Below are 27,664 nucleotides of genomic sequence, written 5' to 3' on the forward strand. Positions count from 1 at the left end.
AGGCTGGGAATTCTGCAACAAATAAGTCACCTCCTGACTTCCCAAAGCCTGTCAATTCTCTACAACTCAGGAGTGTGATTGAATATTCTCCACTTGCTTGTATGAGTGCAGCTCTAACAGCACTCAAGAGGTCAACACCATCCAAGTCAAAGCAGCCCACTTATTTAGCATCCTATCCACCATTTTAAACATTCACTCTCTCCACAATTGGCATACAGTGGCAGCAGTGTGTACCATCTACAAGATGCACTGCAGCAAATCGCAAAGGCTCCTTATGGCCTGAAAGGACAAGGGCAGCAAATGCATGGGAACATCATCAACTTTAAGCTCTCCTCCAAGTCACACACTACATTGCCACTCATTCACTGTCACTGGGTCAAAATCCTGGAACTCCCTCTCTAGCAGCACTGCAGATGTACCTACATCATGTAGACTTCAAGAAGGTGATTCACCATCAGCTTCTTAGGGGAAATTAGGGATGGAAAATAAATACTGGCCTCGCCAGCTATGCTCACATCCAAACGACAACTAAAAAGGATGGTGGTTATTTGTTTCAAAAGGCATTTTTATAATAAGAAAATAATCAACACACAAGCTAACTGACCTTCGAAAATACTGTTCTGAACTTGGAAAAGCTGATGCTCAAGTTGTTTTGTAGCCTCAATACATGAAAGTAAATGAGTCTGTAAGGCAAAAACAGACAGAAAGGTTAACAAATAAGTTTGAAAACACATTTGAATAAGACCACCTGGAGATCAATTACTGATACCTAGGCAATATTTCTGGACATTGCAGTATTAATAATGGTGAAACTATCAAGTGTTCACTTTCATTAAACCTTTGAAACTAATTACAACATCTGGAGTCCGCTCATATGCAGCTAAACGCAAGATCTAGAAGTGGCTAGCTGTCAGTGATTATACGCCTCTCACTCAGGTGCCAAGATACCCCCAGACCAGAATCAATTAGAAATCACAAAGCTGACAGAACTTGTCTTTTTACACCATTGGTATCGCTATAAAAATCCTTGAAAAAAACCTTGCTGAATGAAGCACAACTTGCTTTTAACAGCATACTAAGTTCATAATTACTTTTGAACCACATCTCTGACCCTGAAAACTGCTTTATTTGAGGAATGTCAAATTTCTCCATTAAGATAAAAAGTTCCCACAAATTGGTAAAATATATAAAGGCAAAATATTGCGGATGCTGGAAATCTGAAACAATAACAAAATTGCTGGAAAAACTCAGCAGGTCTGAAAGCATCTGTGGAGAGAAAGACAGAGTTAACGTTTCGAGTGCGTAAGACTCCTCTGAAGAAGAGTCATTTGGACTTGAAACGTTAACTCTGTCTTTCTCTTCACAGATGCTGTCACACCTGCTGAGTTTTTCCAGGATTTTTTGCTTTTGTTTGGTAAAACATATACTTCTTTAAGTTTATGGTATTTCAACTTCTACCTTCATCCCATGTGTATGTCCCAATCTTCATTTTGGTCTCTGTAAAATGATATCATGAAAAGTGAAGGATGATCAGTGCATTTTATTTCCTGGGTTTACTGCCTGTGAAAATATTTCAATGCGATTGCTGACTTACCCAGCTTGATGACATCACTGTTGCTGGACGCATGGATAGCTCCTTGACTTGGTGCCAAATTCAGACTAACATTGGGACAGGTGAAATCAACGCCACAGAGATCACTAGATCTTTGTGGGTAGCTTTCTTTGAGAGCAGTGGAGAGCACCATTGTTTTGTCACTGACTGCAAAATACAGGCTTATGTTATAACAGCTCTTCAACAAGTGTAAAGTATCTTGCAGACAACAATGTTTTATAATCCTTTTGCTGACTAGTTGTGTGTAATGCAAAAGCACTGTTGGAAACTCATGGTGAATCTTGGTGATGTCTTGAAATCAATCTTGGAACATAATTACACACTTCGCCTCCGTCGCATCTGTTCCGATGATGTCACTTTCCAAAACAGTGCTTCTGAGATGTCTTCCTTCTTCCTTAACCGGGGTTTCCCACCCACAGTGGTTGACAGGGCCCTAAACCGTGTCCGACCCATCTCCCACGCCTCTGCCCTCACATCTTCCTCTCCCTCCCAGAACCATGATAGGGTCCACCTTGTCCTCACTTTTCACCCCACCAGCCTCAACATTCAAAGGATCATACTCCGCTATTTCCGCCAACTCCAGCATGATGCCACCACCAAACAAATCTTCCCTTCACCAACTCCCCCATCAGCATTTCACAGGGATCGTTCCCTCTAGGACACCTTGGTCCACTCCTCCATCACCCCCGACACCTCAGCCCCCTCCCACAGCACCTTCCCATGCAATCGCAGAAGGTGCAAAACCTACCCCTTTACTTCCTCCCTCTTTACCATCCAAGGGCCTAAACACTCCTTTCAAGTGAAGCATCACTTCACTTGCACCTTCTTCAATTTGCCCACTGCATTCACTGCTCCCAATGTGGTCTCCTCTACATTGGAGAGACCAAACGCAGACTGGGTGACCGCTTTGCGGAACACCTTCGGTCTGTCCGCAAGCATGACCCAGACCTTCCTGTCGCTTGCCATTTCAACACACCATCCTGCTCTCATGCCCACATGTCCGTCCTTGGCCTGCTGCAATGTTCCAGTGAAGCTCAACGCAAACTGGAGGAACAGCACCTCATCTTTAGATTAGACACTTTATAGCCTTCCAGACTTAACATTGAGTTCAACAGCTTCAGACCATGAACCCTCTCCTCCATCCCCACCCCTTTCTGATTCCCCCCCCCTTTTTTCTTATTCTTAATTTTTATTTATTTTATTTACTTTTCCCACTTATTTTCATTATTATTATTTTTATTTCCATTTTTATTCATTGTTTTATCCCCAGATTTTAGCCTTTTCAATCTTTTTTCCTACCACCGTCCCCTCCCCTCACCCCATGCCCTTTAGCCTTTTCAATCTTTTTTCCTACCACTGTCCCCTCCCCCCACCCCACCCCCACTAGGGCTATCTGTCACTTTCCAGAGTGCTTACCCTGGTCCGGCCATTATCACATTCTGCTTTCCACTCTTAATGTCACCATTAGCACCTCCTTTAGCCAGAACCACCACTATTAACAACCCTTTGACTTTTTGTTTGTGACATCTTTTGCAATCTCTTCTTTGCCTCCACCTATCGCTGGCCTTCTATCCAGCTTCACCTGTTTCACCCCCCTTAAACAGTATATATTTCACCATATTTCTACTTCCCTTCAGCTCTGAAGAAGAGTCATATGGACCTGAAACATTAATTCTGTCTTTCTCTCCACAGATGCTGTTAGACCTGCTGAGTTTTTCCAGCATTTTTTGTTTTTGTTTCAGACTCCCAGCATCTACAGTATTTTGCTTTTATTTTGGAACATTATTTACTTCCAGTAGCTAATACCTAATGCAATGTCCTTTTAATGAACTCCTAAAAATTTCCCCACTCTGTTAGTCATGAAATAAAGGCCCAAGTCTTCTGGTCAGCAACAGAGCGAGAGTGCCCACTGCAGACAGCGATTTAAACAGCCGATTTACTTTTTTACGTTGGAGCCTTAGGAAGTTCTGGTCCCAGCTCCAATTTGAATCCAATGACATGCAGAGTCAGGAGGCCTAGTGGCAAAGCATAACTGAAGTGAAGATATGCCTTCCTTTTTTGTCATGAACTGAAGACATCCCCTTAAGATCTGTTCATTGACTTGCAGAGTTTTAAATTGTCCCCGTCAAACACAACACTGCACAACCTCCCCCACAGACAATGCTCATCTTCCCCTCACCCCTCCTCCCTCCTGACAATGCTTATCCTCAACAACCCCTTGACATTGCTCACCCCGCAACCCCCCAACCCCAGCAATGCTCACACCCTCAACCTCCAACAGCGCTCACCTGGCCCAATCCTCCCTTCGAATGTTCACTATGTCGGGGGATTGCTGAGCTGTGTCAGGGGAGTTACCAAGCAGTGTTGGAGTTTCTGTGGATGCCGGAGTGCTTTGACACTCCAGCTGATTTTACTTAAAGCTGCATTCCTGAGCAGGTTTTACACCTACCAGGAAAAGCTCTTAAGTAAATCTGTGTAAAAACAAGTAAGTATAGGACAAACAGCCCAATTCTGCATGGAAATGGCCATCTCACTGTTGTAGGGAATCGTGCAGCAGTCTGGGCAGGGTAAAACTGGCAATCAGAAGTTTAACTTTCCGCATAAGCACTGCACAGGTGTGTGCATCAGGGCTTCCTCAGAGCCCCAAGGTGCTCAGCAACTTAAGTTCAGTCATTCACCGCTCCCTATATCAGAAGATTCAGGCCAAAATATATCAGGCTCTTTATTCGTCCTGCTGCTGCTGCTCAGCACATTGTGACTTGATTTTTTTTGCTGTAATGCGGCTGTGTAAGTTGTTTTCTCTATAGAATGGTTTCTAGTGGAATGCACTTGGAGAGAAGGTTGAAATTGTGGAGGATATTCTTGTTTGTCCTTCGAGGCACAGATGACCATGTTCATCATCTAGGGTGTTTGGTAGGGTTCCAGTGGGTACATAAAAGTATAAATAACCCATTATGAAGGAGAAAAGCAGAGACTTACTTAAAAAAAAACACTAGTGAGTAAGAAGACAACTGGCCAACACCTTGACGGTCACAGACACCATAAGTTTTATTATAAATATACATTTGGCTTTATTATTTTCTTCCTCCCTCAGGCTTAAACCTTCCTGGCCTACAAGGATGGTTGATTTATATTCACTTTGTGTAAAACTCATCAATAGAAAGGTTAAATGATGTGGAAGAGCAGATGCACTTGAGGGGTTCACAAGACATTAAAAGCACTTAAAATTTATCTTATACATTTCCTTGTTTCTAAATTTTGAGAGTAAGTTTGACCCTTACGTGGAGCATTAACACCAGTGATTGTTGAAAGTGAATTCCTAGACATTAAATTTCTCATGGAAATCATCACTCTAAGCTAGAGTCATAACAAATGTTGAATTTGACTTTTTAAAAAAAACTGGACTCATTCCCCATTAAAACAGAAAACACAACTATCCCATAACATAACCCTCATTAAATTTTCAAAGATGTTAAACACTACCCACAAATACCAGTATCATAGGTCCTTACCTATCATCTTACAACAGCTTCACACTGCTGTTTCCATAGCAACCACACAACAAACCAATCACAACTTAAAACAGAGCATTAAGTAACCACAATTTTAAAAATACAAACATCTACAGCACAGTAATTAGGAAAAAAGATTTTGATGTAAACTTTAATCTATCATTCCCAGATTTCTCCCCAGTAAAAAAATGATGATTTAATAAAAAGGTTTGAACCAAACATCTCAATATAGGAACTTCAAAAACTGTAATAGAAAGCAGAGATAATTACAAGAGATTTACCATAAATTGAAAATCGGCGAAGAACTGCAATAGCAACTGGTCAACAAACAGAACTAAAAAAACTTCAATGCAAACCAGATACAAAATGAAGCAATTGGAAACATCATATGCAGCAGCAACTAGTTAACTTAACAATAACCCTTTGGCAGGAAGGTATTATAGAACAATACCACATTAAAAAGGACATCACACTTCCAGGTGAAACAGAAAAACAATATTCCATCAAATTTCAAACAGTACAAAGAAGAATTAATCTCCGGGTGCTTATAAGCAAATGGAGAGGGGTGGGAGAGAAGGGGGCAATCACCAGGGCTGTGAAGTTAGGGTGCACTCCTGCTCCTCCTGGTTGCACAAGAAGGTTCTTAAAAATATTTGTTTATAAAAAAATGGGCCTTTAGTTGGCCATCGTTGAATAGGACTTCTGAGCGGATCCACAAAGCACCTAACCTGCTCATTGCTGTCAATTTCTGTTTGGAGGTCTAAACCAGTCATAATGCAGGTGAAGGACCTAACACCTGTTACAGGCGGCTGCCAGGGATGCCTGAAAAAATAACCTATACCAATTTTGCACTGGATGTTTTTCAGGCACCCAGGACATTGGCCCTCAAAATTAGTCCAGGTTGTGCATGATTTATGCCCTTTTAACAGGTGCAGCAAGGTCCAATTTCTACCCCTTGTATACATTTATAGACATTAGTTATGTAGCAAGTATGCTGCAGTATTCAATAGCTGTGGGAAATCTCTAATGTTCATTGGCAAACAAGAGCATTTTCTACCAAGGCTTCCTGTACTCGCAACAACTAGTATGGTTGCAATTGTGAGACATCTGTGCTCTTATTGGAATGGTTAGGTTGACTAATAGACCAAAAATGCATGGTGAAACAATATTTGTTGTTGGTAGGAATTTTGATTCCACTGGTGGCATTGCATCAAAGAGACTACATATTTACTTTATTTTGTATAAACATGCTGCACAAATATAATCAACATATTATAGCCACATAGCATTACCAGGTAACACAAAACATACATTAATATCCTATTTATATATTGTGTCTCTGTAGGGCTTCTCTGTTTGCCTCCATATGTAAAGTGCCATTTGCAGCACTTGCATTTGCAGTGATTTTTGGTGGCTCTTGGCAATGGTATACCATTTTATCCTGTATGTGGATAGAATTCTTTGGCTGCCTATACAGCCCAGAAATATAGTTCAGCATTGCTTTAATAAAGGGCATTCTCCTTTCAACTGATATGTATGAAGAAATATCAGTACACCACAGGATTATGCACAGCAAATTAGCTTACAAAATGAATATAAAATCTTACATGTATATAGTTATTTCAATGTCACAAATCTGTTTGGCAGTTTAAGTAGGGTGAATTATTAGGGATGGGCAATAAATGCTGGCCTAGCCGGCGACGCCCACATCCCATGATTTTTTTTTTAAAATTCTGGCCTTAGAACCAGCCTATATCATGAAATGTTTCCTTGGATTGCAATATGTGAGTATAAGATTAATAAGATTAATAATGCCTTCATCACAGAGAAATTTGCTCTCACAGAAACTTCATTTTTTTTGTTAATTGTCATTGCTTTGCTTCCCTGCCAATCTCTACTGAGGCCCGAGGCCAGATTTCAAGAGGAATCTCTGTGAACCACACTAAAGTCAATAGCAAGCTGTAACAAACAACATGTTTCCACAGGTTATTACCGTCACATTTCATGCTAAGTCACTTTTAACATTTATACGGACTACATCTACACATTAAAAATAAACAATGAAAGCATAGTGATTGACCTTTTCAATAATGCATGAATGTTTGTAAAATTCATTTCAGAGGGTTTCCTTTCAACTGTTACTTACAAATAAATGCCAGAACAACACGGGACTACATGGTACAGCAGGTTAGTGTATAAATAATGAAGAATCTATAATGAGAAAATAAATTGGTGTTTGTGCCTCATTGACCAATGCTAATCACATGACTTATCAAATGGTATTGGTGTTTTTGGCCAATCTTACCCCTAAAGGTAATCACATTCTGTATATGTATCTTTTTTAGTTATCTTGCTCACGGTTAAGGACCTCACTGACCCAATTGTTCGACTTTTGATTGACAAAGCTCTGGACTAATTTTGCATAGCAAGGAAACTCAATTTGTTCAGCTGGAGCTGCACACACCAAAAAGGTTAATAAGGGTCTGCAGTCCAGATGGACTTCTAAGGATATTATCACTAAATTATATTAACAATCATTTAATATTACAATGATTTAATACTTCATTAATTTAATAACATTCATATTGTTTTATTTGTTCATGCAGCGTGATATTTGAGTAACCTTGATATAAAGGCTTATATGCATTTAATAAGTAGTTCAATTGCAACAGAAACATGATTAGTGAAGATTGAACTGAGAGAATAGACTATTTCAAAGATCTCATAGTTGAGCAAAACATAAGAAATTCTGGCTTTACTGATTTACTTTTCTATTATTTGACGTACAACAATTCATATTTGACTGTACTGGAAAGATCTGAAAAACAGTCAAACGATTTCTCCTGTTCAGATTGACGTTACTAAATGCAGATTTGTTAATCCATTGTTCATATCACAATTACAAGAGCATTAAAAGTTTAGTGCTTTGTTCGTTCTACCAGGATTCTCGGTAATTCTTCAATTGCTGTCCCCACCTGTTTCCACTTGAAAACATTAAGGCCTGGATTTTCACTGAGTTGGGTTGACTTGGCAGCCCTTTAAAAATAGCGGGCGGGTCCCATTTCCAGGAATCCCCATTCCCGGGCTGTGCGATTTTTGGGTGTGCCTTTAAAGGATGTGGGCTGCACCTTGTCAGAAGCCCGCATTCGGCACTACTGAGCTAGCTGGTTCCATTGCGGAGATAGGTATCTCGTACTCCTCCGCAATTTTCATAGAGTCACAGAATCACAGAGCAGAAGAGGCCCGTCAGCCCATCAAGTCTGCAACGACAAGTGAGAAACACCTGACCTACCTGCCTAATCCCATTTAACAACACTTGGCCCATAGCCTTGAATGTTATGACATGCCAAGTGCTCATCCAGGTACTTTATAAAGGATGTGAGGCAACCCGCCTCCACCACCCTCCCAGGCAGTGCATTCCAGACCGTCACCACCCTCTGGGTAAAAATGTTTTTCCTCACATTCCCCCTAAACCTCCTGCCCCTCACATTGAACTTATGCCCCCTTGTGACTGACCCTTCAACTAAAGGGAACAGCTGCTCCCTATCCACGCCCCTCATAATCTTGTACACCTCGATCAGGTCGCCCCTCAGTCTTCTCTGCTCCAAAGAAAACAACCCAAGTCTATCCAACCTCTCTTCATAACTTAAATGTTTCATCCCAGGCAACATCCTGGTGAATCTCCTCTGCACCCCCTACACTGTAATCACATCCTTCCTATAATGTAGCGACCAGAACTGCACACAGTACTCCAGCTGTGCCCTCTCCAAGGTTCTATACAACTCCAACATGACCTCCCTACTTTTGTAATCTATGCCTTGATTGATAAAGGCAAGTGTCCCATATGCCTTTTTCATCACCACACTAACATGCCCCTCCGCCTTCAGAGATCTATGGACACACACGCCAAGGTCCCTTTGTTCCTCAGAACTTCCTAGTGTCATGCCGTTCGTTGAATACTTCCTTGTCAAATTTCTCCTTCCAAAGTGTATCAGCTCACACTTTTCAGGGTTAAATTCCATCTGCCACTTATCTGCCCATTCCCATCCCGTCTATATTTTCCTGTAGCCCAAGACACTCAACCTCACTGTTAACCACCCGGCCAATCTTTGTGTCATCCGCAAACTTACTAATCCTACCCCCCGACATAGTCATCTATGTTGTTTATATAAATGACAAATAATAGGGAACCTAGCACAGATCCCTGTGGTACGCCACTGGACACTGGCTTCCAGTCACTAAAGCATCCTTCTGTCATCACCCTCTGCCCCCTACAACTAAGCCAATTTTGAATCCACCTTATCAAATTACCATGTGCCTTTGCCTTCTTTATAAGTCTCCCATGTGGGACCTTGTCAAAGGCTTTGCTGAAATTCATATAAACTACATCAACTACACTACCCTCATCTACACACCTGGTCACCTCCTCAAAAAATTCAATCAAATTCGTTAGACATGACCACCCTCTGACAAACCCATGCTGACTATCCCTGATCAAACCTTGCCTCTCCAAGTGGAGATAGATACTCTCCTTCAGAAATTTCTCCAATAGTTTCCCTACCAATGACGTGAGACTCACTGGCCTGTAGTTCCCTGGCTTATCTCTACAACCCTTCTTAAATAGCGGAACCACATTAGCTGTTCTCCAGTCCTCTGGTACCTCCTCCGTGACCAGAGAGGAATTAAAAATTTGGGTCAGAGCCCCTGCAATCTCCTCCCTTGCCTCCCTCAGCAGTCTGGGACACAAATCATCCGGACCCGGAGATTTGTCCACTTTTAAGCCTACCAACACCTGTAATACCTTGTCACTCCCTATATCAATTTGCTTAAGAACCTCGCAGTCTCTCTCCCCAAGTTCGATACCTTCATCCTCATTCTCTTGGGTGAAGACGGACGTGAAGTATTCATTCAACACTCTAGCAATGTCCTTTGGCTCCACCCATAGATTGCCCCCTTGGTCCCTTATGGGCTCTACTCTTTCCCTGGTTATCCTCTTCCCATTGATATACTTATAGAATATCTTTTTAAAGGATGTGTGGCAACCCGCCTCCACCACCCTCCCAGGCAATGCATTCCAGACCGTCACCACCCTCTGGGTAAAAATGTTTTCCCTCACATCCCCCCTAAACCTCCTGCCCCTCACCTTAAACTTATGTCCCCTCGTGACTGACCCTTCAACTAAGAGGAACAGCTGTTCCCTATCCACCCTGTGGCCTCTCCAAGGTTCTATACAACTCCAACATGACCTCCCTACTTTTGTAATCTATGCCTCGATTGATAAAGGCAAGAGTCCCATATGCCTTTTTCACCACCCCACTAACATGCCCCTCTGCCTTCAGAGTTGCGCCATGTTTTTAAAGAATCGTGGTTCACCACTCCTTAGTGGAGTGGTGAACCATCGTGTGCATGAGGGTACCTTTTAAAAGGTAAGTTCAAAACTCGTCCCAAGTTACACCCATCCACCCACCCTGCAAGGTCCCTCATGCCCCCTATGCTAGGTTCTGCCCTTCCATCCACTCCCATGTACTGTTGTGCACTTTAATGCCAAGCCCTGGCACTTCCATGCCCACTGACCCATGTACACTTTCTAGAACTGATGAACACCACAAAGTAAAGTGTAATGTGTAAAAAACGAGATCTGAAAAAATTAAATCCTTTGATCACTTTCCCCAGTGCTTGAAAAAAAAGTCTGGGCAAGCTAATGAATATATCAATAATCCAGGCCCTTCGAAGTTTCAAAAGCCACAAACCACAAACATTTGAAACCACTTACCTATGTCAACAAATATTGTGATCTCTGCGGTCAATTTGAAAGAGACTGAGCTGTCAATCCTACAATGTTTGTCTGGGATGCAGATGTTTTGTTATTCTATTAAATGTCTGGACTCTCAGCCAAGCTATATTTTTACAAAGCATTTCTTTTTTTACACATCCCACTTTACACTGTGGTGTTCATTGGTTCTAGAAAGTGTACAGTGGGTTAATGGGAATGGACTGAGCTAAAGCTTGGCATGGGGGGCATGAAAATCCTGGGGGTGGGTGGGGGGCATAAGGGGGCATGGATGGGACTTGGGGAGTGTTTGGATGATGAATGGTGTGTGAGGGCTGGAGGGCCTTCGTATTTTTTTTTCACTGGGACAAACTCCCACGGCACCATGGCGAGCCTTTTAAAGAGCCCGCCTTGGCAGCCAGCAGTCCCTGTGGCTGCCTCTGCACTTCTTCCTAGGTCGGTGAGCCTGAATCCAGCTTGTACCTGGCCCCCAGCAATGTAAGTCCCACACCTGAGCGAACATTTTCTCCTGAAGTGGGCGGGCTGAGCCAGAAATTTTCCCGACTCCCCCTACCTGCCTCATGGATGGAAACCATGGCCTACTAGATTGTAAATGAACAAGTTCCAGTTGAAGTTTCCCCAAGCTCAGACAAAAGGTTGCATGTGCTTACTGATTCCAGCTGCATTTGGGTCAAGGACAAACAAATGAATTTCACTGATCCTCAAAGCACAATTCAAATTTTGTACAGGTTTCACAGGAAATCAAAGACAATTCAAGTGAGAATTCTCCATTGTTAACACCTGATCTGTCTATATTTGGAAGTGGAACAATTCTGATGCTGTAATATCTGTTTGAAGCAACAAGGTTTTTGCAAGCTTAAAGAATAAGCCTCAGTTTAGACAGGAATCTCTGCCTTTCCTAGAAATTCCGATTAAGCTCATGGAGACATTCAAATGATGTGTAATTAACAAAAAGATTTAGTGTCATGTAAATTTCCTCCAAGGAATCTGCAAAATTTCTCCCAAGAATTATTTTCTTCTTGTCCATAGATAACTCAAAACAAAAACTATTTACTTGGTCATTTTTTAAAAAATTCATTCATGGGATGTGGGCGTCACTGGCTAGGCCAGCATTTATTACCCATTCCTAATTGCCCTTGAGAAGGTGGTAGTGAGCTGCCTTCTTGAACCACTACAGCCCCTGTGGTATAGGTATACCCACAGTGCTGTTAGGAAGGCAGTTCCAGGATTTTGACCCAGCCACAGTGAAGGAACAGCAATATATTTCCAAGTCAGGATGGTTGAGTGGCTTGGAAGGGAACTTCCAGGTGGTGGTGCTCCCATTTAGCTGCTGCCACTAGGTGATAGTGGTCGTGGGTTTGGAAGGTGCTGTATAAGGAGGCTTGGTGACTTTCTGCAGTGCATCTTGTAGATGGTATACACTGCTGCCACTGTGTGTCGGTGGTGGAGGGAGTGATTGTTTGTGGCGGGCCTGGGAGCAGCTGAGCTGCTTTGTCCTGAATGGTGTCAAGCTTCTTGAGTGTTGTTGAAGCTTCATCCAGGCAAGTGGAGAGTATTCCATCATACTCCTGACTTGTGCCTTGTAGATGGTGGACAGGCTTTTGAGAGTCAGGAGGTGAGTTACTCGCCACAGGATTTCTAGCCTCTGACCTGCTCTTGTAGCCACAGTGTTTATATGGCTAGTCCAGTTCAGTTTCTGGTCATTGGTAACCCCAGGATGCTGATAGTGGGGGATTCGGCAATGGTAATGCCATTGAATGTCAAGGGACGATGATTAGGTTCTCTATTGTTGGAGATGGTCATTGCCTGACTCTTGTGTGGTGCTTATTTTTGCCACTTGTCAGCCCAAGCCTGGACATTGTGCAGGTCTTGCTGCATTTGGACATGGACTGCTTCAGTATCTGAGGAATCATGAATGGTCCTGAATATTGTGCAATCATCAGACTACGTTCACAGTTCTAATCTTATGAAGGAAGGTCGTTGATGAAGCAGGTGAGGATGGTTGGGCCTAGGGAACTCCTGCAGAGATCTCCTGGAACTGAGATGATTGACCTCCAACAACCACAGCCATCTTCCTTTGTGCTGGGTGTGACTCCAAACAGTGGAGAGTATTCCCCCCAATTGCCATTGACTCCAGTTTTTTGCTAGAGCTCCTTGATGCCACACTCAGTCAAATGCTGCCTTGATGTCAAGGGCAGTCACTCTCATCTCACCTCTGGAGTTCAGCTCTTTTATCCATGTTTGAAGCAAAGCTGAGTGACCTTGGTGGAACCCAAAAAACCCAAGCTGAGCATCAGTGAGCAGGTTATTGCTAAGCAAGTGCCTCTTGATAGCACTGTTGATGACCCCCTTCCATCACTTTACTGATGATGGAGAGTACACTGATGGGGTGTTAATTGGCTGCTTTGGATTTGTCCTGTTTTTTGTGTACAGGACATACCTGGGCAATTTTCCACATTGCCAGGTAGATACACATGTTCCCTTCCCTTCCTTGAACTCTGTCTCCATTTATGGTGATATACTGTCCACCAATATTCATTACAAGCCCACCAACTCCCACAGCTACCTCAACTACAGCTCCTCACACGCTTCTTCCTGTAAGGACTCTATGCCATTCTCTCAGTTCCTTTGCCTCTGTCACATCTGTTCCGATGATTCCACTTTCCAAAACGGCGTGTCTAACATGTCTTCCTTCTTCCTTAACCGAAGTTTCCCCCCCCAACACTGTGGTTGACAGGGCCCTCAGCCGTGTCCAACCCATCTCCGACGCCTCTGCCCTCACACCTTCCCCTCCCTCCCAGAACCATGATAGGGGCCCCTTTGTCCTCACTTATCACCCCACTAGCCTCAACATTCAAAGGTTCATCCTCCACCATTTCCGCCAACTCCAGCATCATAAACACATCTCCCCCTCACCCCCAGAATGTCAGAATTCTGTAGGGGCCGTTCCCTCTGGGAAACCTTGGTCCACTCCTCCATCACCCCCAACACCTCACCCCGTTCCCACGGTACCTTCCCATGCATTCGTAGAAGGTGCAACACCTGCCCTTTTACCTCCTGCCTCATCACTGTCCAAGGGCCCAAACACTCTTTTCAATTGCGCCTCCTTCAATTTCATCTACTGCATCCGCTGCTCCCAATGTGGTCTCCTTTACATCTACACCCCTTGTCCTTTAGTTCATAACATCCTTGTCAATCCCTCCCATGTCCCCACCTATCGCTGGGCTTTCTATCCAGCTTCACCAGCCCCACCCCCTTAAACAGTATAAATTTAATCACATTTCTACTTCTCTTCAGCTCTCTAGAAGGGTCATACAGACTCGAAACATTAACCCTGTTTCTCTCTCCACAGCTGCTGTTAGACCTGCTAAGTTTTTACAGCATTTTCTGTTCTTGTTTCAGATGCCAGTGTTGTGCCTCCTTCAATTTCATCTACTGCATCCGCTGCTCCCAATGTGGTCTCCTCTACATCGGGGAGACCAAACGCAGGCTGGGTGATTGCTTTGTGGAACACCTCCAGTCTGTCCGCAAGCATGACCCAGACCTTCCTGCCTCTTGTCATTTCAACACACCATCCTGCTCTCGTGCCCACATGTCCGTCATTGGCCTGCTGCAATGTTGCAGTGAAGCCCAATGCAAACTGGAGGAACAGCACCTCATCTTCCAATTAGGTACTTTACAGCCTTCTGGACTTAACACTGAGTTCAACAACTTCAGACCATGAACTCTCTCCTCCATCCTCATCCCCCCCCTTTTTAATCCCCTTTTTTCTACATTCATTTTTATTTTTTATCCATTTATTTTTATTTTTATTAATTTATTTGTGGTTTTATCCCCTTTTTATACCCCCTTCTATCCAATTTTCTATCTTTTTTTTCCCCACCACTGCCCTCTCACCCCACCCCATCCCCTACAGGGCCATCTGTTGCTTGTTCCATGCTGTTCTTTCACACATGCTACCCTTGTTCTGCTATTATCACATTCTGCTTTCTTACCTTTATGCCACTATCAGCACCTTTTTTAGCACTAACAACTACCATTAACACACCCCTTGTCCTTTAGTTCATAACATCCTTGTCAATCCCTCCCATGTCCCCACCTATCGCTGGGCTTTCTATCCAGCTTCACCAGCCCCACCCCCTTAAATAGTATAAATTTAATCACATTTCTACTTCTCTTCAGCTCTCTAGAAGGGTCATACAGACTCAAAACATTAACCCTGTTTCTCTCTCCACAGCTGCTGCTAGACCTGCTAAGTTTTTACGGCATTTTCTGTTCTTGTTTCAGATGCCAGTGTTGTAGCTGTACTATAACAGCTTGGCTAGGGGCGTGGCAAGCTCTGGAGCACAAGTCTTCAGTACTATTGCCAGAATGTTGTCAGGGTCCATAGCCTTTGCACTATCCAATGCCTTCAGCCGTTTTTTGATATCACATGGAGTGAATCGAATTGACTGAAGACTGGCATCAGTGATGCTATGGACCTCCAGAGGAGGCCAAGATGGATCATTCACTCAGCACTTCTGGCTGAAGATTGTTGTGAATGCTTCAGCCTTATCTTTTGCACTAATGTGCTTGGCTCCCCCATCATTGAGGATGGGGATATTTGTGGAGCCTCCTCCTCCAGTGAGTTGTTTAATTGTCCACCACCATTCATGACTGAATGTGGTAGGTCTGCAGAGTTTAGATCTAATCTGTTGGCTGTGGAATTGCTTAGCTCTGTCTATCACTTGCTACTTATGCTGTTTGACATGCAAGTAGTCCTGCTTCACCAGGTTGACAACTCATTCTTAGGTGTGCCTGGTGCTGCTCCTGGGATGCCCTCCTGCACTCTCCATCGAACCAAGGTTGATCCCTTGGCTTGATGATAATAGTAGATGGGGGATATGCTGGGCCATGTGTTGAGATTGTGGTTGAGTACAATTCTGCTGCTGCTGATGGCCCACAGTGCCTCATGATTGCCCAGTCTCAAGTTGCTAAATCTATTTGAAATAAACAGAAAATGTTGGAAAAACTCAGCAGGCCTTATCTGTGGAGAGAGAAACAGAGTTAATATTTCGAGTCCGTATGACCCTTCTTCGAAGCTAAAGAGAAGCTCTTCTTCTCTTCTCTTTAGCTCACTTCTCTTTAGCTCTGAAGAAGGGTCATACAGACTTGAAATGTTAACTCTGTTCCTCTCTCCACAGATGCTGTCAGACCTACTGAGTTTTTCCAGCATTTTCTATTTTTAATTCAGATTTCCAACATCCGCAGTATTTTGCTTTTATCTGTTCGAAATCTATCCCATTTAACTTGGTGGTAGTACCACACAACATGATGGAAGGTATCCTCAATGTGAAGATGGGACCTTGTCTCTACAAGGACTGTGTGATGGTCACTCCTACCGATACTGTCATGGACAGATGCATCTGCTGCAGGCAGGAGAGGATGAGGTCAAGTATGTTTTTCCCTCTTGTTGGTTCTCTCACCACCTGCCGTAGACCCAGTCTAACAGCTATGGAAGAATTTATGGAATTTAATGTTAATGTTAATTTAATGTTATGGAAGAATTTAAAAACAGTACCCCTTTAGGAATGAGGTCTCACCTAGAAGACAGTAAAATTTCTAAGATAAAAGAAGCTGCTGTTATGACTGATCGTTAAAACTATCCCACAGCCATATAGGTGTTAGTAAACATTTGTTTGGAAACCCACACAGAAGCTGGAGAGATAAGAGAAGTGATAATGAACAGGTGTAGCAGGACGGCACTCATGTCACTGAAAGCTCTGTGCCATGATAAAGCTATGCAGGTGTAACAGTGTTTGCTGCCTCTGTGAGCATCAAACTCACAGCGACTACAGTTCTTCTATATCACCTGAAGCTCTGTATTTCACTGCCTGGATATGCAGCCATTTTATCTGTTTGTATCACACATTGACAATAAGTATGGTGATGGTCATTGTACATGAAGCAAGTGCAGCATCAAAATATATTGATCATGGACACCCTTGGCACTACAAAACTTGGTAAAATTAATTTGCTTACTTGCAGTTTCAGATTCTTTGCACAGAAAAGAAAGTGTCAGTTGTCCAAAACCAAAACATAATGTAAGTAGTACTCAGCAAAAATAAAAATGGGTTGCAAAAATAGCTTCATGATTATCAATATGTTCAGTAGTGCTTAATTATACAGCTCACTAAAAGAATGAGATCTCAAATGCCTTTCTCCCTCATACAGTGTTTGGTCTGCTGCTATTTCTTGCTGAACATCAGGGTGTTGCAAATAATAGACTTCCTTAATGAACAGCACAGGGCAAAGCAACAGATTCCCGAGTTGTGACAAATGGATCCCTGGAAGATCACTGCAGCATATCAATTGAGGTGAGGTGGTGGCCTTGGCTATTACTGGGTGGCTAATGATCTCTAAAGGTCTACAAAGGTCATATGTACACCTAAGTCATGGTTTCCATGGGCGTATTTATGGATGGTGCTGCTTTATCATTTTCATGCATTGATTATTAACAATCACTTACTAGTGCAGAACTTGAATATTGCTGAAAAGAGAGACATGTTGCTGAAGCCTTTCATCTTTTTTTTTGTCTTCCACTCGTTGGAACAAACACAAGACGACCAAATTTCAAATGATCACAACAATTTATACTACAAGAGAAAAGGGAGCTTATTGGTTGGCAAGCCGGCGTTTTTCCCCCCTATTTTCTCCATGGTAACAGCTTGGCGATTCTGTGTCGACTTGCCATACAATTAACACATTTTCCTCCTGCAGTATAAATTGTTGTGATTGTTTGAAATTTGGCAGTATTGATTATTGTCCTAGTGGAAGAGAGAGAAAGAATCCACATTTATACCGTACCTCATTGCATCCTCCAGATATACCAATCACTTCTCAAATAATGAAGTGCAGTTACTGTTATGTAGGTAAACACAGCAGTTAATTTGTGAATAGTAAGATCCCACAAACAGCATATCTGATGGATAACCAGTCAATCTGTTTTTATTGGTGTTGGTTCAGGGAGGGAGACTGGCTATAAGAACTTCTTGCTCTTCTTAGAATAGTGCCATATTTATGCCCACCTGAACACCAGAAAAGGTAGCTGGGGTCTCAATTTGCATCTTATTTGAAAGACAACATAGCACTTTCTTAGTTAATGACCTGAGGTATCAACTAGTTGGTAGAGGTAAGGGTTAAATGGCCAATCAGTTAAGTCAGAGGTGAGGCTCCTATCAACTAAGAAAAATCTGACATAATCCACTGCTTAATGTAGTGCCTCCTGTTCTGATGCCTCATTGCTCTTGGCCAGCCCCTCAGCAGTTTTTATCCTTACTTCTCACAAAACCTAGGATGTATCCCATCCAGTCCTGGTGACCTATCTACTTTAATTATGCCTAATCTTTCCAGCACCTTCTCTTTATCAATTTTTAGCCTCTCCAGTATCTCCACAACCTCTTCTTTTATTGTGACTTAATTGATAAAGACAGATGCAAAGTACTTATTTAGTGCCTTGGTCATGCCCTCCCTCCATGCACATGTTTCCTTTTTGGCTTCACTCCTCCTCTTACTACCGTCTATATTTATATGCCTATAGAAGATCTATAGATTCCTTCTTATGTTAGCTGCTAGTCTATTTTCATGGTCTCTTGTTTTATTTTATTTCCCTTTTCACTCCCCCTCAAAACCTTCTATGTTCTGCATGGTTCTCACTAGTAGTTAGCACAGTGGTTAACATGTCTGCACATCTTTTCTCCACCTGCTGCTCTACCCTGCCCTTTTTGGGCAGTCCAAAAATGGGATCTGCTTTTAACAATATAATTTCTGATAATGGATCTCATTTGAAGAATTAATCCATCTTTCAAATACTTACTGGCAGAATTTTACATCCTGCGGGCAGGCGTGCTCCCGACCCAATCGGGCATAAAATAGCACGCGATGAGGTTGGGCAAAGCGTCCCGACATCATCGCACACTTGCACGATAATTCAGTTGGTGGGCATGCACGAGATTCGGTAGCGCACCCGCCAACAATTAAGAGGCCTATTACGGTCATTAAAGCATTAATTGAGATTTTTTGCTGCCCATCCAACCTTAAGGTTGGTGGTTGGGCAAATCGGCCAGGTAGCCTTTGCATTATTGAGGAAACCTCATCCTCGTGGACGGGTGAGGTTTCCAACATTAATTTTTTTTAAATAAAAATGTTTTGACATAATTTTTATTATGTATATGTTCATGTGAGTCCTATGTGGGGACATTTTTTTCAGAATTTCCAAATCTTTATTTTTGATTTTAAAATTCTTCAGCTCCATGAGGCAGCCTTCAGGGAGCTTTCATTGTAAGCTCCCCCGCGCCTGTGCAAACTTCAGCGCTTGCCCTCCTCCCGCCCCCACCCCGGAAGCACTGAGTCTTTCAGCGCGCATTTTACGCTGGCTGGCTGCTAATTGAGCAGCCAGCGTGAAATCGCGGTTGGGGGCCGATGGCAGGCGGCGGACCATTTCCCGGCCGCTCCCAGGCCCATCAACCGCACCCGCCCGACGACCCAAAAATCCTGACCAATGTGTACTTCCAGCCTTTTATTCCAACTCCAACTATCTCATTTTATGCACACAGTTCCATTTAGATTTAATTGGACCAAGTATCCAAACTAAGCTATGGCTCCTTCAATCGGAGGAAGAGTTATCCCACCCAGCTTCAGAGGTTTACTTATATTTTACCGCCCTTAGAGCATGCTTTTATAGTTATGTATTTTACCACTGAAGTCCATTGATTTTTGTCACAAGTGGCACATAATATTATATGGACTAAGTTTAGGCATACTAACCAGATGGGGTGTTGTACCTTTAATACATGTATATCATATTTAGAGCAGATATAATTTGTTTAAAGCTCATTGCATGAGTAAATATAAAGTTTAAAAAAAAGACTGTTCCATATAAGCAACATAGTCAAAACTGCTTTTGAAATCATCTACAAATATTTTACTTTGTTCATACATTCACTTGATTAGTAGTATAATGTACTGCTGACAAACTATTGTATGGGTGATAATCTATTTTCATTCAAATTAAATTATTATCTACAGGGTAAATTTTGCAAAGCCCTGCACTGCCAGTACCACTTCACACTCAATCAGCCCATAATGGAAAATCATGGTTGTACATGACTGTAACATTTCATCCACTGAAATCGATTTATCACAAAACAGGAAGACCACTGGTGCCAATTCAGACTATTCTTTTTTTTAAGAAACTTACCAGTAATATAAGACAAAGGTGTAATTGCTAAACAGATCTTGTATGATTCTAGTAACTTTTATAATGCCTAGTTGGTATTTGTATCCCATCAAAACCTTACAGATACAGCCGCAGCAATTGCCAATAACAATGCAAAGATTACATTACATAGAACCTGATATTTTTTTTATTCTTGTCTTTTCAGTGTGCAGGGGACTTCAGTTCAAATAATTTAAAATACAGGATTAAGTTCAATTTTCTGCTGGTGATTAAAGTTCACTGGCTAAATGCTTCTGAACAACCACCTTTGATATGTATTTGCTTCAATCATGACAAATAATTGAGCCGTACAATTATCCTGGATTTGTGACTTTAATGGCTTAAGTTACATTAGAGATGCCCTGTTGGCATTAAATCAATGTTAATTTTAAATGTTTTGTATTTGTAGAATTCTCACAGTGTTTGCCGAACAAATATGATAGTAACCTTCCTACCCAAAGAAAGAAGATAGCAAACGGGATAAGAAAAGAAATACATCAAAGCAGATGTACTGGCGTGTAGGTTTCAGGTTCATTCCTCTGACAATGAAGTGTCAAAATAAGACGTGGGGGATTATCTTTCTTTTTACCTTTTAAATCATTCTCAACAAGATACATTTCTGTTTCACAAGGAAAAAATATCAGTTACATGTCTGTAGCAGTTTACTCTTAGTGGTTGGATCCTTTTCAAACATTCAATTGTTTTACCAATAAAGATGACACCCTTAAAATGACAACTTAATTTAAAATGTCAATTGCAGCATTGAAGAGAATCCTTTGCTGTGCAAACAATATTCACTCAAACAACCCTCTTGAAAAGGTAAATTTGGCTTGAAGCATGTTAAATGGAGTAACCTTGATTTCAAATTGATTGGGGCTGTTTCCCTGAATTTTCCCATGAGGGCTGCAGTTTTGTGACTCTTTCAGTTACAAAGATTAGTAGTAGTGTTGTTTTGCCCTTTGGCTGGCAGAGAAAGAAATTATCTTATTTGAGATGGTCAAATAAATTCCAACAGATAAACTACTACCTTGAAAGATTATTCTTTTGTTCAGAGTTACTGTAGGTAATTGAAAAGTTTTCTGATCAAGTTTAATTGTTCTGAATTTTTTAAGTGTTTACATTATAGCTCTAGTACAAGGGAAAAAAAAACACATGCAGATACATTTAAAGTAAATCTAAAGAATACCACTGTGGAAACTGCTTTGACAGCCAAGTTTTGTTTGGTGATGAGGAATCCCTCATATCAGTTAACTAACTCATACATTGAGCTAGATTTCTGCTGAGTCGGGGTGACTCGGGAGCCCTTTAAAAATGGCGGGCAGGTTCCGATTCCAGGATTCCTGACCCCAATCCCAGGGTTTCTGGGATTTTCAGGAGTGCCTTTTAAGGGTGTGTGCTGGTTTGGGTCACAAACCTGCACCTACACTCCTGACCTGGCCAGCTGCATTGCGGGGATAAGCATGTCCTAGTCCTCAACAATTTTCATGGAGCCAAGCCAGCTTTTCAAAGAATCCATGGTTCAGGGCACCTCAGAGATGTTGTAAACCATAGTCTGCATGAGGGAGCCTTTTGAAAGGTACGTTTAAAAGGTCCTCCTCATGCCCCCCATGCCAAGGTATGCCCCTACCCATTCCGTGGAGCTCAGGGGTTCCAACAGGCTAATGGATTTCAGCCAAGCTTCATTATGTACTCTTGGTTCAGAGCCCAGAAATCCATTTGAGTACTAAAACAGTTGAACCCCAGGGAAAAAAATTGCTCGATTGTTAGCTGTCTCTCTGATCTATGCTGTCAATTTCACAATGTTTATTTACACAAGATAAAGAGGTTTCATGTGCTTGCAATTTCTGCCATTAATACTTTAAAGGGTCAGGATGGTTGACACCTTTATTGGCCTGTAGTAAAAAGGAGTTTTTTTTTAAGAAAGTGGAAAGTTATCAATGAACGACTGTTTATAAAAGATTTTTTTTATATGCATCCTATTGATACTATAGCATTCATTGCTTCTACATAGTGCATAGTAGGTGAATGGGCATGGAAGTGCCATATCTTAGCATGAGGGACCATAGGGGTTATTTGGCGACATATCTTAGTATGGGGTGCATAAGGGACCATAAGGGGTGGCTTGGGGGTAAGGGGGGGGGGGGGGGCGTACCTAGGCATGAGAGGCTGTGAGGCTGTTGGTGGGGCATAGCTTGGCATGAGGAATAAGTGGCCATAGGAGGTGAGTAGGGGGCTATGATGGCATGAATGGGGCATGGGGAGTGTCTGGGGGTGGTGAAGGTTGTAGTGCCTTTCTGTTTTTATTATAACTGGGATGAAATCTCACAGCACCGAGGTGGGCCTTTTAAATAGCCTGCCTCTGGGCTGCCAGCAAACCTTTTCCCAGGTCAGGGCTGGCCCAACTACAGCCCACACCCACAGCCCCACAATCAAAATCCCGTCCTTGCGGGCACTTTCTCCTGAGACAGTCGGGTCAAGCTGGGAATTTTCCCTATTTCTGCTACTCGCCCCGTGGATGAAAATCCAGCCCAACATTCTTGCTCTGAATTAAATTTTCATCCGATATCACCCATTATACACTACTGTCCAAAGTCAAAATTACTTGCAATGGATTCTGAAACTTAACGTAAATTGGTCATAATTGCAAAATGATATCAAACTAGGGGAGTAGTTGATTCTGAGGAAACAATTCAGGAACTACAAATTAATTGGGAAAAGTATGTATGTACAACAATGGACAAGTGTAAAGTACTGCACATAGGCAGAAAAAAAGTAGAAAATAGTCCATGAATTGTGTCAAGCCACACCCCAAATACTGTATCCACTACTGCTCATCGAGGTGCAAAAACCCTGGATACATTTTAGAAAAGAGCCATGAAATTGAACTCTAGATTTAGAGAGCAGACTAATGAGAATAGATTGAAGAAATTTGAATTTTTCAGCTTTGAATGGAGGCAACTTAGAGATGACCTTTTAGAAGTATATATAATAGTATGAAAACAGTTCATGTCACGCTGAGGGGCTGTAGGGTCTTTTCAGAAAGTTAATCGAAGGTGAGTGGAATGACCTTCCTCATGTGTATTTGTGTTATAATCTTGAAACCTGCCCTTTAAAGAGATCATTTGCATCTCACTCAGCCTCAGCTTCCATTGTTTGTTGGTGACTTTCAACAAAAACACTTGGGCTGCTAGATGGACCCCCATTTTGCCACACAAAACTTAAGCTTGAAGCAGGGAAAGTCTAACAGTTAGCTTGCCCAAAGACTCCTACTGGCAATCACTGTGCAGAACAACCCAGAGCGCAAGATTGTCCTAGCCCTCCTGAATGAAATAGGTCATGATAGAATCATAGATTGGTTACAGCATAGGTGGAGGCCATTTAGCCCATCGTGTCCATGCCAGCTCTCTGCAAGAGCAACTCATCTAGTCCCACTCCCCTACCTTTTCCCTATAACCTGCAATTTTTTTCTTTTCAGATAATTATCCAATTCCTCTTTAAAAGCCACGATTGAATCTGCCTCCACCAAACTCTCAGGCAGTGCATTCCAGATCCCAGCCACTTGCTGTGTAAAGAAGTTTTTCCTGATGTTGCTGTTACTTCTTTTGTCAATCACCTTAAATCAGCATCCTCTGGTTCTCACCCGATCTGCCAATGAAACAGTTTATCTCTATCTACTTTGTCCAGATCCCTCATGATTTTGAACACCTCCATCAAATCTTCTCTTAATTTCATCTTCTAGAGGAACAGCCCCGGCTTCTCCAAGCTATCCATATATCTGAAGTTCCTCATCCGTGGAGCCATTTTCATGAATCTTTTCTGCACTCTCTTTAATGCCTCCACATCCATCCTAAAGTGTGGTGCCCAGAATTGGATGCAATACTCTATTTGAGGCCAAATCAGTGTTTTATACAGGTTTATCATAACTTCCATGCTTTTGTACTCTATGCCCTTATTTTAAAGCCCAGGATCCCATATGCTTTATTAGCCATGCTCTCAACCTATCTTGCCACCTTCAATGATTTGTGCACATATATCTCCAGGTTCCTCTGCTCCTGCATCCCCTTTAGAATTGTATGAAATGGGAAACTGCTCATTTGACCCTACTGAGAAATCTAAAGGTAGCACAAGTTTTCAAAACTAAAGGGGGGGAGGAACAGAGTTAACATTTCAAGTCCGTATGACCCTTCTTCAGAGCAGCTTTGAAGAATGGTCTCATACGGACTCAAAACATTAATTCTGTTCTCTCCACAGATGCTGCCAGACCTGCTGAGTTTTTCCAGCATTTTCTGTTTTTGTTTCAGATTTCCAGCATCCACTATACTTTGCTTTTGTTCTAAACTAAAGTTTTTTTTAGAAATAAACAATTGTATATCTACTCTTTATGTAATATAAAAGCTCCACTGTATTTGACAACTCCTATATACTGTACAGCACAATTACATAATTAATTAAACTACAATTTTAACATTATTTGGCATCTAAATTCCAGCGAACTCAAACTCTTTAACAAATCAGATCTTTTGTGGCAAGAATCCCATTTGCTTCCAGAGTTCTGTTATACATTCAATTTAAAGCCATAACATGAAGCAATCCTTTAGTTTTGTTGACAAAGGAAAACAGTGCCCAGTAGCCAGACATATGGGTAACAGTTATAACGTTTATCTGTCTTCTCTGAACAATGCCCTGCCCTTCAAAACTTCAAGCTGCAAAAAGGTACCCAAATCTGCTAAGTTTATAGCATGCAGCACCACATGTGCAATCTGAACAAAAGGCATACAGAGCAACACTTCAAATGAGTCTCTTGATCAACATCTCTTAAAATATTACAAAGTCAAAAATAACCACATTGACACTTTCTTGTGCTTGTCAAGGAACGTAAAGGCTAAGTCTCAATTTTATGCTACTGGTATGTTGCCTTACCATGCCCTCCAGAAGTGTGGATAGAAACTCAGGCACTCGCTGTGCATAATTTGCAACTATAATGGTCAGAAAATCATATTAATATTTTCCAATATACCATGCTGGCTGATAAGTAGCATGAAGTCAGAAAATGAATCTTCTAGTGCAAACATCACAGGTCACGTACAGAGGTGATGCAGAACAAACGTTTACTTTCCAGCTTTCCACAGGTTGTGCTTACAGCAGTGATTTTCAACTGGAAGTCCACAAGTAGGTTTCAAGCAGTTCACAATAAGGATGTGGATGGCGGGGTGGGGGTGGGGGGAGAGAAGGGAGAGAAAGAGCTGTCACCGTCCCCATGCCATTTGAGAAGGGGCCACTCACTGGCTCCAGTCTGCCTCCTCCCCCACAACATCATGGATTTCTACCCTCACTGTGCCGCTGAAGCTAAGCCATATCTTGGGAGCCAGTCTGCTTTGCGCTTCCCTCCCTCCCATACTCACTAGTGGCCACCCACATTGTCCCCAGCAGCTGGGTCAGGTATTGGGAGGGGAAGCAGCTCCACTGGGACATCAGAAACCACCCTCCTGTTGTGGGTGGTGGTGAAGTGGATTAACCTTATGAAATTGTCAATATGTAGGGTAGAAATCTTAGTTGTTAGCTACATGTAATGGAACCATACAAAGAAAGAATGTGTTCAGAATTTTGTTACACCAAGTGCAAAGAAGAAATTTGTCCTTGATATCAATGTGGAAAACTGAAAGTATAGATGTTATAAGTTACAAATTTTAAATTTTTGCTCTCAAGGATGATAATTTTTCTTGTCCCTCTAATCTGCATCCAGGTTCTACTTGCTGCATAGGACCCTGATTTGTATGCAGTAATGAGACTCCCAACAAATTCAGGTGTTCTCCAGGCACACCCAGCAAAAGACTACTGGAAATATGATGGCAGATGGGACCCAAGCGGGAAATTGGTGGTAAGCGCTATATAGCTATTTAAGGGCCCCTACCACCCCACTTTCTGCTGGGTAGGCCAATTTAAAATTGGCCCCTATTATTAAAACCTGAGAAATTGTGATGAAGGATCGAAGCTGACACCAAGGCCAGAATTTTACGGTCGGCATGTGGGCTTGGCGGGAGCGGGCATGGGCGGTTGGGAAGTCAACTGCCACCCGCGATCGGCTCCACAACACCATTTTACATGGGCGGGCCAATAAAGGCCCACCCAGCGTAAGACGTGACAACAGCAACAGGGAGAAGGGGCAGGTGGGGGCGGGAGCTCAATGTCCGCCGAGTCCAATGGCGACCAATTCAAAAGCGGGCGCGGCAGCCATGCGAAGGCTGCCGGTGAAGCAGACGCACCTCATCATGGAGCTCATAAGTGCTGAACATGGCAGGCAGGAGGGCAGGTCAGCGGGGCAATTGGCCCTGCGTTTCTCTGATGAGTATCTTGCCGCCCTCCTGGAGGAGGTGGCAGCACATAGAGAGATCCTTGTCCCCAGGGACAGGAGGAGGAGACTCCCCCCACCTCACCAAGCATGCCTGGGAGGAGGTGGCATTCAGGGTGAGTTCCCATGATGTGGTGAGGTGCACATGGGTGCAGTGCCGTAAGCAGTTAAATGATCACCGGCAATTGGGAAGAGTGAGTACCGTGTTGGCATGGGTAACTTAGCACAGCAGTTAGGAGCACCCCTCCCCCCTGGCCTGGACCTCAGCGTTCTTAGAGTGTGAGTGAGTGGCAAATGTCAATGGGGCAGCATCTGGACAAGGGGTTGAGCCCTGGCTGCTTGGAATGAGTGTCTTGCGGCTCCAGGGTCACAAATCGGCTGAGCCCTGCGAGGTGTTCCTCAGGTGGGGTTGGCCAAGCTGCAGTGGCAATGCAGGCACAGGGTGGACTAATCAATGTTCCATTCTCCTTTCAGGAGAAGACAGCCCACAATAATGCTGAAAGACTGGCGGAGGACCGCCCCACCTTTTAATCTTGTCCAGATACGAGCAGGAGGCACTGGAGCTCATGCGCCTAGGTCAACTGGTCATGATGAGGTTGGGGTGCCACAGGGAGGCAAGAGTGCAGTGCAGTGAGGTCAGACTGTCTGTAAGAGCAACCATTCCACTGTTGTTTCTATATTGGTGTGAGTGATGCGATTAGAGTGTGAGTGAGTGGCAAATGTCAATGAGGCAGCATCTGAACAAGGGTTGAGCCCTGGCTGCTTGGAATGAGTGTCTTGCGGCTCCAGGGTCACGAATCAGCTGAGCCCTGCGAGGTGTTCCTCAGGTGGGGTTGGCCAGGCAGCAATGGCAATGCAGGTACAGGATGGACTAATCAATGGTCCTCTGTCCTTTCAGGAGAAGACATCCCATAACAATGCAGAGAGGTTGTGGACTGGCGGAGGACCACCCTAATCCTAAGTAGATATGAGCAGGAGGCCCTGGAGCTTGAGAGGCGCCATGCACCAAGGTCAACCGGCCGTGGTGCCACAGGGAGGTAAGAGTGCAGTGCAGTGAGGTCAGAATGTCTGTAAGAGCAACCATTCAACTGTTGTCTCTATATTGATGTGAGCCTCGAACATGGAATCCCCATTGATAATGGAA

General features: G+C 42.9%; 1 protein-coding gene across 1 annotated transcript in view; it reads right to left on the reverse strand.

Annotated features, from left to right (window-relative positions):
• Window positions 1–27,664, reverse strand: part of LOC144694594 (uncharacterized) — a 229,988-nt gene that overhangs the window by 122,916 nt on the left and 79,408 nt on the right. The window contains exon 9 of the mRNA XM_078565196.1: window positions 605–683. Coding sequence (XP_078421322.1) covers window positions 605–683 — 79 coding nt within the window. The remainder of the gene's footprint in view (window positions 1–604; window positions 684–27,664) is intronic.

The sequence above is a fragment of the Cetorhinus maximus genome, chromosome 20 (assembly GCF_964194155.1).
Source record: "Cetorhinus maximus chromosome 20, sCetMax3.hap1.1, whole genome shotgun sequence".
In the NCBI taxonomy this organism is placed as follows: domain Eukaryota; kingdom Metazoa; phylum Chordata; class Chondrichthyes; order Lamniformes; family Cetorhinidae; genus Cetorhinus; species Cetorhinus maximus.